Below are 16,320 nucleotides of genomic sequence, written 5' to 3'. Positions count from 1 at the left end.
GGCTGTCTAAGATATGGCTGTCTAAGATATGGCTGTCTAAGATATGGCTGGCTGTCTAAAGATATGGCTGTCTAAGATATGGCTGTCTAAGATATGGCTGTCTAAGATATGGCTGTCTAAGATATGGCGGTCTAAGATATGGCTGTCTAAGATATGGCTGTCTAAGATATGGCTGTCTAAGATATGGCTGTCTAAGTTATGGCGGTCTAAGATATGGCGGTCTAAGATATGGCTGTCTAAGATATGGCTGTCTAAGATATGTTTTGGGTCTAAGTTTTGGGAGATAACCCTTAGTATAGACTTGGAGCAAGTCCTCATCATTCACGACCGCCTCCATGGCGTAGTGGTTAGAGCGTCCGCCCGGAGAGCGGAAGGTCGCGGGTTCGATCCCCGACCGCGTCATACCAAAAGACGTTAAAATATGGTACTTGTTGGTCCCTACCTGGCGCTCGGCATTAATGGGTGCAACAAGGACTGGTCGGCTCGGAGTCAGTATAATGTGTCTGAGTGGTGTATTCATGCTTCACTGCGGCATGGTATCTCTGTGGGCTAGCACTATAACCAGCTTCAGTCTGGGCTAGTACAAGCAGCCGCACCTACACATACACACGCATGCACGTCGTCATATGAGCGAAATATTCTCAAGCACGACGTAAAACCCAATTTCACCTCACCTCATCATTCACGCCTGAATACAAGCTTACGGAGTTTCGTCAGACTGGTGTGTATGATCCGCTACAATTTGAACCGCCGAGTGGGCGTTAAAAGGCCAGTTCAACGATGAACTGGCCTTTTGATTTTATAATCATGTCTGACTGATATACCACTATTAATACCCCGGATTGTTTTGACGTTTTCGTTTTGTAATGTTGATGCTGCTGGTGGTTATGCTTATGATGTTGCACTTTGACGGTGGTTGCGATGTCCCAGATTTGTTTGGAACATTTATGGCGCATCTACAAAATACCCTAAGAATATAATGTCGATTTTTTCAACATCGTACAGCTTTAATACTACTGAAACGAACATATATTCATGATATTGTAACAATTTTACAATCGACTCTGCTTTTAGCGGGGATTTCTTCTGAAAGTGGAAAGGGCTTTGTCGCCTCTATTTAGATAAAACCAGAAATTGTTGTGGGGATAAATGAATTACTAACACCTCAGAGAAATGCTCCGTCTTTTCACTCATTTTCATCTCACAAAAATCTCAAGGAAAAAGTACATATGGTTTCAGAAAAATATAAATATTTGGTTGTTTGGCATGTAGCCCCATATGTTATTAATGTTGACATGTTCTAGTAGATTAACAATAAGAATCAACAAACGCCTTTCCATTATCAGAGAAAGTCGTAAAAGGCTCACTGAGATCGTCAATGCTAATGATGTTTCACGAAAGATATCATCTTTATTAATTTGCGATGGGCTTTGAATATGAATATGATCCGTGAAATGTTCCACAGGGTTAATTATCCTTTTTTGGCATGGGTTTTTGTGCGTACGCTAAACTTGTTGCTAGTAATCTTGGTGATACTGAAAATTTGATAATCGGGAACTAAATCTTTACTGCAGAGATTACTGAGTGCTGATAACAGTACGAAACGCAAAACTGATGTCGTCCGCCGTGACAATGGTTCTGACTGGGAGGGAATTTTGTTAATACATGTGGCTAGTAGTAGCCCAAAACTATGTGATTATGTGGTGATATATATAAACAGGTAAACATATAGGTAAACAGGTAAAGTGCAATGATACCATGAATACGTTTTGTGACTTCTGCTACTACCCAGATAGACTAATGCTTAGTCTCTGAATATATATACTTTTGATAGTAAACAAACACGTACATTTAAATTGAAAAGGAGCCCCAGGGAGACCAGAGATTCAGAACCTGAGGAAATCTAGACTTGCTTTATTTAGGGCTTTAGCACTGCAGAGAGGGCTTGGCAGTAGGGAAAATAATATGGTTCAGGGACTGTGAGACAGCCTACTGCTAGTACTACATGTACTACTGCTACTGCTGGCGCTATAACTACTATTACTGCTACTACTAATGATAATTATTAATGATGATAATAATGATAATAATAATCAGAAATGACCTACTTGCGCCTCTTCCGAACTGACTGCCATATGCAGCCTTGTATGCCTCCAAAAACCCAAGTTGTTTGCAGACTACATCAGCGTCCTTGAAGTCCCATTCCTTGTCACAGATGGCGCCCCAAGTATGTCTGTGGTAAATGAGCACTGTCCCTTCATGATTTTCTTGGCCTCCGACAAGCCGGACGTCGCCACTCCTGAATCGTGGTCCCCGTCGTCGCCCCAAGGTAACACATATTGCCACCAGAAAACACACGCAGGAAAATAAACAGTTGTATAGATTCATTTTCCCGCTGATTCAGTCAAATCTCGGGTATTTCCAGTAATGGCTAACAGACGACAGTACAGAAAGCAGACGACAGCAGAGTAGCAGACGATACGTTGACGCGCGTTCTTCAACTGAACCGAGCAGACGTTTGGCTGGGGTTGGGTAGGTTTCAATGAAAAAAATCTTTTCAATGAAAGTAATTACGATCTGGACACACCTCCGTTACGTAAGCAGCGTTTTCATGATACGATGGTCCAGCTAGTATCTCGGTGTGCTCTCCATGACATTCCTGCGACCACTTTCCTCCCCTCGCCGCTCAGCACCACACTAAATTTAGATGCCTTGCATTTGTGGTAGGCCCGCATACTCCCTCCCGTATTATGGGTTATACGAGAACGGATTTGCTAAGACATTCTTATACAAGAAAGTATCCAACGGTGCTCAACTGTGAGGGATGATAAACAGGTTTGTGGACCGAGACACCCAGCCACGCCCTATCCTATATCATACATTGTTTTGAATGATGAATTCAATATTCAGAAAGGTCGGATATGGCTCTGTTTAGACAGAATGTCGTAAAAATATAACGAGACCCATTCATAGATGTTTGGTGGAGTAGCTGTGCACCCAACTCACCAACTTATACTGATAGTTGACTTTTTAACGGATTTGGTTTATTTCCTATTGTACATTTCATCGTTATTCTGTTAGACCTTTATAAGAGTGCACTACCATGCCATATAAAGCGAAACCCCGTTACTCTGGACCGTACTGTCCATATGTCTTGACAAACGAATCACTGTATGGAGCCGACCATAAGATTTTCGGGGTGGGGATGGGTGGTTTGGGTTGGGGAGAGAAGCTAGGATTGTGAATGGAGATATTATATATATACACATAATCCAAAAAATCCAATCCGAAATCCGAAACACACCCATATTCAGCTACAACAGAAAACCCAGATTTAGTTTGTTATGAATTTGACAATAAGCCTTCATAAACATTTGGTAAACATCCTTTTTTTCAGTAATACTTTACTTTGTGTTAGTAAACTTCTTTTTGCGTCAATAGCCATTCTTGGGGAAATTTTACTTTTTTCGATAAAATTCCACCGCAATACTATCTTCACCTCTACTCCCTTTATATATTTCAAATGGTTCAAGTCCCTACCGGAATAGTGCCACTTTGCATACATATTCATGTAAGTTCCCAAAACAGTAGTTGTTAGGATGATGCTCTTTACGGATAAACGCCCACCGAATCTCAGGGCTCAAAGTTCTGAATACCAGCACAGTTCTCTGTCCATGACTTACTTAAGGTGCGATTCAGGTCACTGAATCTGTTATACAAGAGGTTATACAAGAGGTTTGTGTTCATTAGGAGAAGTGCGGCTTGTACTTTGAAAGAAGGAACAAGGAAACAGACAACACAGGTCGCAGTATGGTTGGTATACTGATAGTTAGACTAACAACTAGTCTCAGAAATGAACATATTTTACTGAAAAAAGTTCATAGTAAAAAAAAATATAATATAATGAAAAGGAGCCCTGAGACTTTCTTCATTTGCCACATTTTCTAGACTTGCGTGGGCTTTCTTGGATATATTTGCTTCAGGGTCTGTAGTAACTAACTGATAGTATACTAAGTCCTTATAGTCTTTGTCCGTTCTGAAATATGAATCATAGATTAAAAGGCGATAGGGTACAATGTGTGAAGCCCATTTCTGGTGTCTCCCGCTGTGATATTGCTGAAATATTGCTTAAAGCGGCGTAAAACCATACTTATTCACTCCTTCTGTTACCGTGTTATGTGAGTACTTTATTTACATCCTCTTCTCGACAAACTGTGACAATACAAAACATCAAAGTTGAACCCCGCGTAGTAAATACCTTTTCACCCAAGTCAAAACCCCAGGTGACGCATACGCCAGATAGCATTTTCCCTTAACAAATATGGTGAAAGAAAAAAGGTTAGAAAGGCAGGTGCGAGTAATTGCATGAGATCATTACAGTTGTGGCTGGTGTAGGCAGGACTAATGTTTATTTGTATGTATAAGAAAACGCGCGCACAAAACCCAGGGGACTAGAAGCGCGCCCTGCCTGACTCCGTCCACAGCTGTTTTTCATAACATCACAGAATGCCACAAAAATACTTTATTTTCGTTTCTTATTAAAGACGCAATTCTCTGATTCAAATATGCTAGGATGGTAAAAAATAAAATGGCGTGACTGCAACCACGGTGTCATTGTCTTCATGAACGTCAACAATGTTAAACATTTCCGTTACCGGGCACAGCGCTCTGAACCACCGGCTTGGCTTCGTTGTTCCTGTAGTGTGAAGTGATCGTCCCACGGTACAAACTAGTTTTCAAAGTGTGGATGTAAGTGTTTTTACACCAGATCATATAACGGTTCTCCAACCATACCATATTGTCTTCAGCTGACATCAGAAATTGTAACGTGTATTGTAAAGCCAATATTAATCTGTTCAGCATTCAAAACTCTTGGTAGTTAACTGCACAGGTAGAAACAGTTTGGCTTTTGTCAAGGTTATAGAATATGCTGTTAAAACGAGTTTTAACTCAGTAGATATTAAAGAGTTTTTAACTCCGTCGATATCAAAGACAACTCATGTAAAAACGTGTAGACCAATAGTTATCTGTAAGGGTTTTTTTACGAATAGTAATTTCTTTAGTAGGTGTGTACTTTTGTGCGTGCGCGTGTGCGTGTGTGCGTTAGTGTTCTGACCTCGTGCCACATTTATAGCCCTCTCTTACTTACTGATATTTCATGCCGCAATGTAATGACTCAGCTAGCCCTTGTTTTATCCCTTTAAAGGGATGGCACTTGCTGCTTCCCTGCAAGTGCCATCCTTTAGCGGCTGAGCAACCCCTGAAATTCCGCTCTCCGTCAGACGCTGTATATGCCACGCCACGGAGACGGTTCCTCCAATCAACGTCAACTAAATACAATTCTATTGATGCAGCAATTATTCTGATTTGTAAGGACTTTGACGTATTGTTAAAGCAAACCACATATTCTACCCACTTATCATCCCTGGTCTGTCCATTCGTGAATTCATGCATTTGACCAAACAAGTAGACATATACCACATCATGTTTGGTTTTCCTCGGACTTTAACTCAAAAAGTATTTCTGTTATATCAGGGCCTGTCTGTTTAATATGGGAGTAAAACCCGAAGTGATGAAGGTTTCAGACGTTTTCAACACAGGGAAACCAACGAGCACGGTTGTAGCGCTGGAAAAAACCTATTAACATCTAAGAGAATGTAGGATTTGAAGAGACGGTCATAGATTTCTGTCACACCTAAGGGACGCAACTCCACACACCCCTCCCTCATTAAGGTTTTGCACGGTATTGAAACTGATATACTAGTTAAAACGTTATTAAACAAATGAGTGAGTGAGTGAGTTGGGGTTTACGTCGCTTTTAGCAATATTCAAGCAATATCACGGCGGGGGACACCATAAATGGGCTTCACACATTGTGCCCATGTGGGGATTCGAACCCATGGTCGTCAGCGTGACGATCCGAATTAAACAAATGACTATAGGTGTGGTTTAACCAGAAGGCTACGTAACCCACCTCCCCTTCTCATTTTAGAGGATTTCGACTTATATATATGTGCATTCGAGGGCTTGGCATTGATTTGAACCCCCTCCTACCACGCCTAATCGGGGTCCAAACCAGCACTTATTATTATATTAATGCGAAGTTTTGAGAAGTCTATTTTTAGTTTCCTCGGTTATGCTATGTTTTGAAATACAGCGAGAAAATAATATTAACGAAATGATTACTGGTTGATGAGCGACTGTAAATATTTACAAAACTGACGAAAAGATAAGAGGGCGGATGACATCAAATTTCCATTTAGTTACACGAGTATATTTCGAATTTCGAGACATCGTTTAAAGTATATGAAAAAAAGCTCTTATAATGCGCCGATTCATTGAGTGAATGCTCAAGATGGTTTCATAATTTACTGGTAACGGGATCAGTGTGCTCTCAGTAAAGTACTTTGTCTCACAGTCCTGGAACAATACTGCGTTCCTTCAACACAGCACTGCCTATAATACAAATGCTCTCACTAAAGCAAGTCTCACCGGGGCTTCTTTTCAGTTTAAATGGAGCTCTTTGTGTCAGGGATATATATGGGCGATGGGGTAGCCTAGTGGTTAAAGCGTTCGCTCATCACGTCGAACACCCGGGTTCGATTCCCCACATAGGTACAATGTGTGAAGCCCGCCGTGATATTGCTGGAATATTGGGGGCGGTGGGGTAGTCTAGTCCTCCACGCCGAAGACCCGGGTTCGAATCCCCTACATGGGTACACCGACGTGATATATTGCTGGAATATTGCTAAAAGCGGCGTAAAACCAAACTCAGGCAGTCAGTGCTGGAATATTGCTGAAGGCGGCGTAAACCCATACTCACTAACTCAAGGATATATGAACACAGAGATTTCTTCTGGGTTACATCTTCTTTTTATTCTCGAGTACAACGTTTCAGGGCTTGTTCTGGCCCCATCATCAGGTAAAACTGAACAGTAACTGTAACCCAGAAAAAATCTCTATGTTCATCAAATATCATCTTCTAAAATGCCAATCAAGCATCAAGGATATATATTTCATGAATTAAGTGTTAGTCTATAACGTATACACCTCAAGCTGCAACGTATGCGCTTGAGGTTAACTGTCTTGAGTGAATGTAGTTTTAGGACAGGAACTCATGGTATGGATTCGAATTCAATCCAATGCAATCAATGCGGTATGATATGTTGTGTTGATTGTTGGTTGCATAACGCAGATCTTTATTTCATGGGACCGCTGTCTGTCATTAATCGTGCCTGGACCAGACAATCCAATGGTTGGTATTTTCTGTACTGACCTCCATGTCAGGTGTAGATGAATGAGTGAGTTTAGTTTTACGCCGCTTTTAGCAATATTCCAGCAACGTCACGGCGGGGGACAGCAGAAATGGGCTTCACACATTGTACCCATGGGGGAATCGAACCCGGGTCTTCGGCGTGACGAGCGAACGCGAACCACTAGGCTACCCCAGCGCCCCAGGTGTGGATGAAACACAATCAGATCACAGAGCCTGAACGCCTATCCATTCAGTCGCCTATAAGTATAGCCTGCTTGGGACCTACTGTGACATGGCAGCTTGACGGAGATCAATGGGTTGTCCATGAACGAAGGTGTGAAATAGCTTGTTTTTCAGTTTGACCTCACAGTGACCTATCGTTCAACTCCTCTCAGTAAGACATTTTTTACGAATGAATTCTTTTAATCCAGGAGTCTCCTGTTTCTGGACACAGGGGTGTAATCGCTCCACTGACCACAGACCGGTGATCTAGCCTTGCTCCATGTCTGTACTGAATGGTGAGTCTGTGGTTGTGTAATTATTCTGTCCTTAAAAAGACAGGCTAGGTCGGAAATATAATAAATAAATTCACAGGACGTCAGTATTTTGTAGGAAAAACTTGTCATTATCTATGCAATGTAGAAATTGTGATTTAAACAAATAGTTATTTTTCTAGAGGCTTGTGCAAGTCTAGACTGAAACCTACGGTCATTATTTATACAATGTAGAAATTGTGATTTAAACAAATAGTTATTTTTCTAGAGGCTTGTGCAAGTCTAGACTGAAACCTACGGTCATTATTTATGCAATGTAGAAATTACGATTTAAACAAATAGTTATTTTTCTAGAGGCTTGTGCAAGTCTAAATTGAAACCTACGGTGCAGTTCTGTGACATACTACAATGACCACGGCCTCGACTGTATGGGATAACAAACATATACGGTAGATTAACGGGTCAGATTAGCTGGGGTTTGAGTGAGAGTGAGTTTGGTTTTACGCTTCTTTTGCAATATTCCGTCAACGTCACGGCGGGGACACCAGAAATGGGTTTCACATTGTACCCATGGAGAATCGAACCCGGGTCTTCAGCGTGACGAGCGAACGCGAACCACTAGGCTACCCCACCGCCCCAGGTGTGGATGAAACACAATCAGATCACAGAGCCTGAACGCCTATCCATTCAGTCGCCTATAAGTATAGCCTGCTTGGGACCTACTGTGACATGGCAGCTTGACGGAGATCAATGGGTTGTCCATGAACGAAGGTGTGAAATAGCTTGTTTTTCAGTTTGACCTCACAGTGACCTATCGTTCAACTCCTCTCAGTAAGACATTTTTTTACGAATGAATTCTTTTAATCCAGGAGTCTCCTGTTTCTGGACACAGGGGTGTAATCGCTCCACTGACCACAGACCGGTGATCTAGCCTTGCTCCATGTCTGTACTGAATGGTGAGTCTGTGGTTGTGTAATTATTCTGTCCTTAAAAAGACAGGCTAGGTCGGAAATATAATAAATAAATTCACAGGACGTCAGTATTTTGTAGGAAAAACTTGTCATTATCTATGCAATGTAGAAATTGTGATTTAAACAAATAGTTATTTTTCTAGAGGCTTGTGCAAGTCTAGACTGAAACCTACGGTCATTATTTATACAATGTAGAAATTGTGATTTAAACAAATAGTTATTTTTCTAGAGGCTTGTGCAAGTCTAGACTGAAACCTACGGTCATTATTTATGCAATGTAGAAATTACGATTTAAACAAATAGTTATTTTTCTAGAGGCTTGTGCAAGTCTAAATTGAAACCTACGGTGCAGTTCTGTGACATACTACAATGTCCACGGCCTCGACTGTATGGGATAACAAACATATACGGTAGATTAACGGGTCAGATTAGCTGGGGTTTGAGTGAGTGAGTGAGTTTGGTTTTACGCTTCTTATTGCAATATTCCGTCAATATCTAGGCGGGGACACCAGAAATGGGTTTCACACATATGGAGAATTGAACCCAGGTCTTCAGCGTGACGAGCGAAGGATTTAACCACTAGGCTACCCCGCCGCCCTGAGCCCTTGTCTGTCCGTCTGCCCGTCTGTTGTATTTGTTGGGAGTTCATACTGTTAGTATACTAAGACACCATGTTTCTGATTCACTTAGATACTGGCTCTAAACAAACCAGTCCTGGTTTGATCCCCTTAACGCCAGGCAGGGTAACATCAAGTACCTTAAAGTCTTTTGGCATAACGTGGCAGGGCATATCCACAAACACATGGAGGCTGATATTAAAAATGTACAGAGAGATTTACATGTAGATTGATAACCTACATGTATACATTGATGGAAAGTAAGAGTGAGTGAGTGAGTTGGGTTTTACGCCGCTTTTAGCAATATTCCAGCAATATCACGGCGGGGGAACATTTAAAGTTAAGAGAGAAAGATAGACATTCATATACAACACGTAAAGTAACATGAGCTATTTGTGGGATACATATATGTGTAGTCCGTGAGTCATGTGGGCTTCGTGTTCATTGAATTAGTCATCGCAATGGGAAGAAACACAAACACGCTTCTGAGTAATCTCAAAGAGTCTTCTTTGAGAATCTTGCATGCAGGGGGAGATGTGATGTTGGCAACTTCAGGTGATACCAATGTTCAAGAGAATCCGGATTTTGCCTCTATAAGTATTTATTTCCAAAGTTATGACGACAGGTCAAATGCATGGATTTAATAGTGCTTGCTTCGTTATAAGGCTCGATGGGGAATTTTCGCTGTTTCGATTTCTTTTTCCTTTTTTTGTTGAAAAGAAGGCTGTGTTGTTAAATCGTTCCTCCGATTTCCATTTTGTTTCAAAGGTACATTGTGTAAAGCCCATTTCTTGTCTAACTCGCTCTGATGTTGCTGGAAATACTCCCTTAATTAATAATAATAATAATAATAATAATAAGGGTATTTATATAGCGCTGACTTCCACCACACAAAGGCAATGCTCAAAGCGCTGACAAGTCACAGTTCATATGTACAAGAAAATGCATGGATTTATGAAACATATTGTTGAAAGAGGTGAGTTTTGAGTCTGTTTTTGAAGAGTGGCAGAGTTGGTACTAGTTTTAGATCGAGAGGCAGAGAGTTCCAAAGGGTAGCAGCTGCATACTGAAACGACTTTGCACCAAACGATTTGAGTTTATAAGTAGGCGTGGACAGGAGAAACTGATGATGGGGGCGGATAGTTCTGGAGGGAGTGTACAATGTCATGAGTTCTTGAAGATAGACAGGTCCCATTTTGTGAATTGCCTGATAAGTGAGTATCAGTGTTTTAAATTTGATACGTTCAGGAATGTGAAGCCAGTGGAGAGATTGGAGAATGGGTGATATGTGACAAGATGGTTTGCTTCTTGTAATAATACGGGCAGCAATGTTCTGAATATTTTGTAACTTGTTGATCAGCTCGTTGGAAACTCCAAACAATTGACTGTTACAATAATCTAGGCGAGAGAGACTAAAGTTCTCATGAGACATGCGGTAGCATCTTGTGTCAACAGATTGCGAATGGATCCAATGTTTCTCAAATGGAAATAGCAGCATTTACACAACTGTGAAACTTGAGTTTCCATAGAAAGTTTGCAGTCAATATGAACACCCAAGTTCTTGAGTGAAGATGAAACATCCACTGCAGATTGACCAATGTGATGCTGCTTAGTGTATCCGGTTATATCATTGATTCAACAGAAAACTGTGATGTGGGGTCTAATTTGGTTTAAATATCTCAGCTTATTGTAAGCATGGACCCTAGGTTTTAGTATGTCACTGCATCTTGTGGATCCCATACCTGCTATTCACAGGTGTTGTGTACTTGTCAATGACTCGTTCCATGATTTGCAAAATGGTGCCATGAAAACCATTTTTGTGGTTACTCATGTATCAAGTGTATAAGATAAGATGAAAGTGGCCGTTTGCCTAAGAGGGGTACCATGTTATTATTTATGTAAGTTTTATTGGATACAATATCAAATTATAAATCTATGTTTAAGTAAAGTTGGGAATTTTTGTGATCCTTAACAAAGTGTGAGTAGTATATATCCCTTCGTTTCTTCATGTTTGTTCGTCATTTGACACCGCAATGAGTAATATTTCATACACAATCATGGAGTGTAAATAACAGTTTCTAGACCAGATGTTCTGGTGTTTGACTGCATGAACATCGATCTACGCAATTGGGATACGATGACATGTGTCAACCAAGTCAACGAGCTTGACCACCCGATCCAGTTAATCGCCTCTTATGACAAGCATGGGTTACAGAAGATCAATTCTAGCGTCGACCGTCACGCCAAAGACCTGGGTCATATTCCTTACATGGGAACAAAGTATGAATCCGATGTCTGCTGTTTCCCTCCATGATATACAAAACGGCATAAAACTACACTCACCCAGTCACTCCTTAATGTTTTACACCAAGACATCTCGAGTTTACATTTTGTCGATTTAAGTTGAACATAAGAGGACAAAATATACTAGCCACATAAAGAAACTGTGCATTGTCAAAATATTATCCCAGTTGATAAGTACGATAACAATGTCAAAGGTACATATAAACTTTAATGGAGGGATCATGAGACAATAACAAGTCGGGAGAATTTCAATTGAAAAGTCAATCACAATGACTTCACGAGTCCACAAGCGGGACAGGGGTCAAACGACCATGTCACAAGCTCAATAACGGGTATGTCAACCATCGGCATTGAGAACAGCAGTGCATCGACGACGCATAGAGCCTATCAAACGTGCAAGGAAGGCTTGTGGGATGTCACGCCAGATTCTCTCAAGTTCTGTTGCAAGGTCAAGGACGTTATCTGGCGGATGAGGAAGACGGCGTAGACGTTGATCCATCTCGTCCCAAACATGCTCTATCGGGGAGAGATCCGGTGAATTTGCAGGCCAAGGCAGTAAGTCAACGTTGTGGTGTTGCAAGAAATCCATAGCAACCCTTGCCGTATGAGGTCGGTCATTGTCCCGTTGGAATGTTAACCCAGGGCCATGACTTTGCAGAAAAGGAATTGCCACAGGTCGAAGAATCTGATCCCTGTAGCCCACACCAGTTAAGTTGCCCTGAACAATCACCAAAGGAGTTCTTTGGCGTGCTGTTATTCCACCCCAAATCATCACGGAACCACCACCAAGGCTATTCCTCTCCAAGACACAGGCCTGTGCATCACGTTCTCCCACGCGTCTAATAGGCACGTTGACGTCCATTACTATTGGAAATATTAAACCTTGACTCATCTGTAAAAAACAACATTTCTCCACCAAAACAAGGGTCTGCGGACATGATTTCGGTACCACATTCGGCGAGCTTGTCGATGACGTTGTGTCAGGATAGGCTGATGGCGGGACGTCGTGGTCTGATCCCGTGATGACGTAAACGTTGTCGAACTGTGTTGGGGTGGATACGGCGAAGTCCTGGGATGGTTCGGGCAGTCATCACTGCAGTCTGAAACCTGTGGCGAAGATGGGTCACCCTTATCCATCTGTCCTGTCTTGGCATTGTTACACGTGGACGTCCAGAACGTGGCCGATCGATGACGTCATTTGTGTTCTGGTAGCGTCTCACCAATGCAGAAATGGTGTTCCGGTGGCAGTGGAAATGTGCAGCCACTTGTTGTTGAGCCTTGTCATGCTATGCGTTTCAATGGCCGTTTAATTTTTTGAACGATCGCAAGGGCAGGGGTTGAGCTTTCCAAAGTGACAGTATTGTGTGGCATTCATTTGCTCTGTTTCTCTTTCCCGGAATGCACGTGCAACAACGTATTGCACGTCTCAAGGACGAACCCACTGACGTCACGGAACGTGGCACGTGCATGCATGTTGGATACATGTCACTAATCTCTGAGTTTAAATCCTTATGTGTCTACACAGGTTTGATAAATTTAGATTTTAAATTTGTGTATGCACAGTTTTTTATGTGCCTAGTATAGTTCTCTATTCTCAATTCTTCATGCATACTTTGCCCGTACGATCATGGGTTCGAATCCCGGTAAGTCCAGATTATGTTTCTATGCTCATCGGAGGCGGTGGGGCTGCCTTGTGGTTAAAGCGTCCGTTCGTCACGCGGAAGACCCGAGTTCGATTCTCCGCGTGGGTACAATGTGTGAAGCCCATTTCTGGTGTCCCCTGCCGTGATATTGCTGGAATATTGCTAAAAGCGGCTTACAACCATACTCACTCACTCATTCTATGTTTATCTTCACCGTAACGAGTAAGTTTCACCGACGTGACTGACGCATTACACACTTCAAGCTTTCCTGAGGCGGTGGGGTAGCCTAGTGGTTAAAGTGTTCGGTCGTCACGCCGAAAACACGGGTTCGATTCCCCGCTTGGGTACAATGTGTGAAGTCCATTTCTGGTGTCCCCCGCCAGTGATATTGCTGGAATATTGCTAAATTGGCGTAAAATCAAAACACACTCACTCACTCAAGCTTTCCTCCGAAAAAGAGCTTACACGCAATGATGTAACTACAATACAATTCATACAGCACTAACCACAAATGACTAACTTAGGGCCTACTCGATTATGCTAAACCGGTTTGGGTTTCTGGAAAACCATGCACTCAAAATTTTGTCGAAACCTAAAACTGGGTTCTGTAACTTCGAAACCATCTCCGAGGCAGGTTTCGCAGTTTCGGTTTTGCGTTCTCTCACAACAAACATGGCGGAAACGAAGTTCAGCTGATCTTGGTGGCAAAATAGAGCAGCAATTTCTGTAACCAAAATAATGATAAAAATCAACTGAGAACTGGGAAAATATTATTTAAAACCCCAGTCTATTGAACATGTCTATTTTATGTAACTTGTATACATATAATTACTTGTAACAGTATAATTACATATACGCAAATATTTACCTCCAAAAGCATCTCATCTCTTTATTATTTGTTAATTTCCTGATAAAATGACAAAAAATATTACCCTCGGCAATGCTGTCATTCGATTCGTTCCACATATATAGTAGCTGAGACATCTATTTTCTATCCATTTTGAAACCGGATGGTGAAACAATCCACTCCTTTATAAAACTAGAAACTGGTTTCACTTTGAAACCATGAAACTAGACACTCATTTATAACAGGAGAAACCAGTTTCAGAAACCAAAACCAGTTTCGCAATAATCGACCAGGCCCTTAGTCACTACAAGCTCGACATAGCAAGCGTGATTTACGTCAACAAGTTGCCGTGTCCGTGGCCCTATAAGCCCAACACGATGCGCCTTAAATCGCAGACTTCCCGGATGCACGTGCTGCACGCACATATAAGTGCATTTTCTGCGCAGCTGCTGAGAAAATGTCAACTTCATAGATAAGTGAAGATTATGTTGCAGATGCTGTGTTTGATAGTTAGCTGGCGGCGGTGGTGGGATGGCGGTAGTGGGTGTTCACAGAAACGTGGAATGCCCGGTCATTTTGTTCGCGTATTATGAGAAATATCTCAAGGTTGTGTATGTTTACAATCGAGGTTATTAAAATCCTGTCTTTTGACAGAGAAACCTATCGCATGTGCCACAATGCATCGGTACACTGGAAACCGGTTCGCTTGTGACACGCATGCAAACACGTACTTGGTAGTATTTTTATTTTAAATCAAATTTTCTCACGTAAATAACACAATGGAAGATATAATAGATACATAACCTATTACCGAGTTTTGGTCGTTTCCTTCAAGGAAAAGTGTCGTTTCTTGTTTCTCTCGTTCTCTCTCACAAATGGGAATGATAGCGATAGGAATATTACCAATAGAATAGTACTAGTTAAAGTAGTAGTAAATATTTTTAAAAGTGTAGATTCAACAAAACCAAACTTTTCACGGTATTATCCACACGACACTATGAAAGATATCTGTGGTGTTTTGTCAACACGTAAACAATGGTGACTAGTAAGTCACAATAAAACGTTTTTCAAAATAATTACTTTAACCCCAAAATAACAGGTGTGGCATTCTTGTGTATGTCAAAGTATGTACTTTTCATACTTTTTTATACACAAATAATGACGACAGTGAAAAATAGTATAAATGGCGGGTGCTACCGATACAGCAGACCATTTTCTAATAGCTAGGTACCCTGCGCAACACAACCAATACCTAGGTACCGAAAGATAAAACACGCAGTCCCAAAGTAACGAAGAACAACACATTCAGTACCCATGTACCAGGAGACAAAATACCCCGGTGCCACTTTACCATTAGCAGCACTGCGGTACCCAAAGAGAACGTAATGAATACCAAGGTACCCACAGACAACATATTCAATACAAAGGTACCCACAGACAGTATCTAGTATCAAAGTGCCATTTTACAATGTGGGCGGTGGGGTAGCCTAGTGGTTAAAGCGTTAGCTCGTCACGCCGAAGACCCGGGTTCGAATCCCCACATGGGTACATTGTGTGAAGCTCATTTCTGGTGTCCCCCGCCGTGATATTGCTGGAATATTGCTAAAAGCGGCGTTAAACCAAACTCACTCACTCACTTTTACAATGTAGTCAATACCCACATACCCAGGTACTCAGGGAGAACACAGTCAATACCCAGGTACTCAAATACACACAGTCAACAGTAAGTACAAGTATGCACTAAGACCCGTGACGATCCGGGTTAGAATTGGTCTTCAGCAACCCTGGCTTGTCCTAAGAGGCGACCAACATGGTCGGGTGGTCAGGCTCGCTGACTTGGTTGATGCTTGTCATCCTATCTCAAATGCGAAGATCGATGCTCCTTTTTTCAATCACTGGATTTTCTGGTCCAGACACGAATATTTGCAGATCACCGTCATACAGCCGTAAATTAAACAACATTTGCGGCGTTAAACAACAAACAAACCAACTAACCAACAAGAGACATTAAGACATGCAATCTGTACATGTTGCCCAAGGTTAGAGCACAAGGGCACAGCAGTAAACCTCATCTATTCTGTTGGCAGGTGTTTATGTCATTTGAATCGTAAACTCCTGCCTGTTGTGATGTATAAACAGTGGAATATTCAAGGCCTGGTAAAGTATACGACAATCCCACACAGAGTGAC

General features: G+C 41.7%; 1 protein-coding gene across 1 annotated transcript in view; it reads right to left on the bottom strand.

Annotated features, from left to right (window-relative positions):
- Positions 1-2,699, bottom strand: part of LOC124282868 (lysyl oxidase homolog 2-like) — a 36,959-nt gene extending 34,260 nt beyond the window's left edge. The window contains exon 1 of the mRNA XM_046718903.1: positions 2,109-2,699. Within this exon, the coding sequence (XP_046574859.1) occupies positions 2,109-2,388 (280 nt within the window). The 5' untranslated portion in view covers positions 2,389-2,699. The remainder of the gene's footprint in view (positions 1-2,108) is intronic.
- Positions 2,700-16,320: the final 13,621 nt, after the last annotated feature.

The sequence above is a fragment of the Haliotis rubra genome, unplaced genomic scaffold (assembly GCF_003918875.1).
Source record: "Haliotis rubra isolate DU_JTF1 unplaced genomic scaffold, ASM391887v1 Scf305, whole genome shotgun sequence".
NCBI classification, from domain to species: Eukaryota; Metazoa; Mollusca; class Gastropoda; order Lepetellida; family Haliotidae; genus Haliotis; species Haliotis rubra.
Note: the sequence above shows the minus strand (reverse complement) of the source record. Positions and strands in the feature narration are given on the sequence as shown.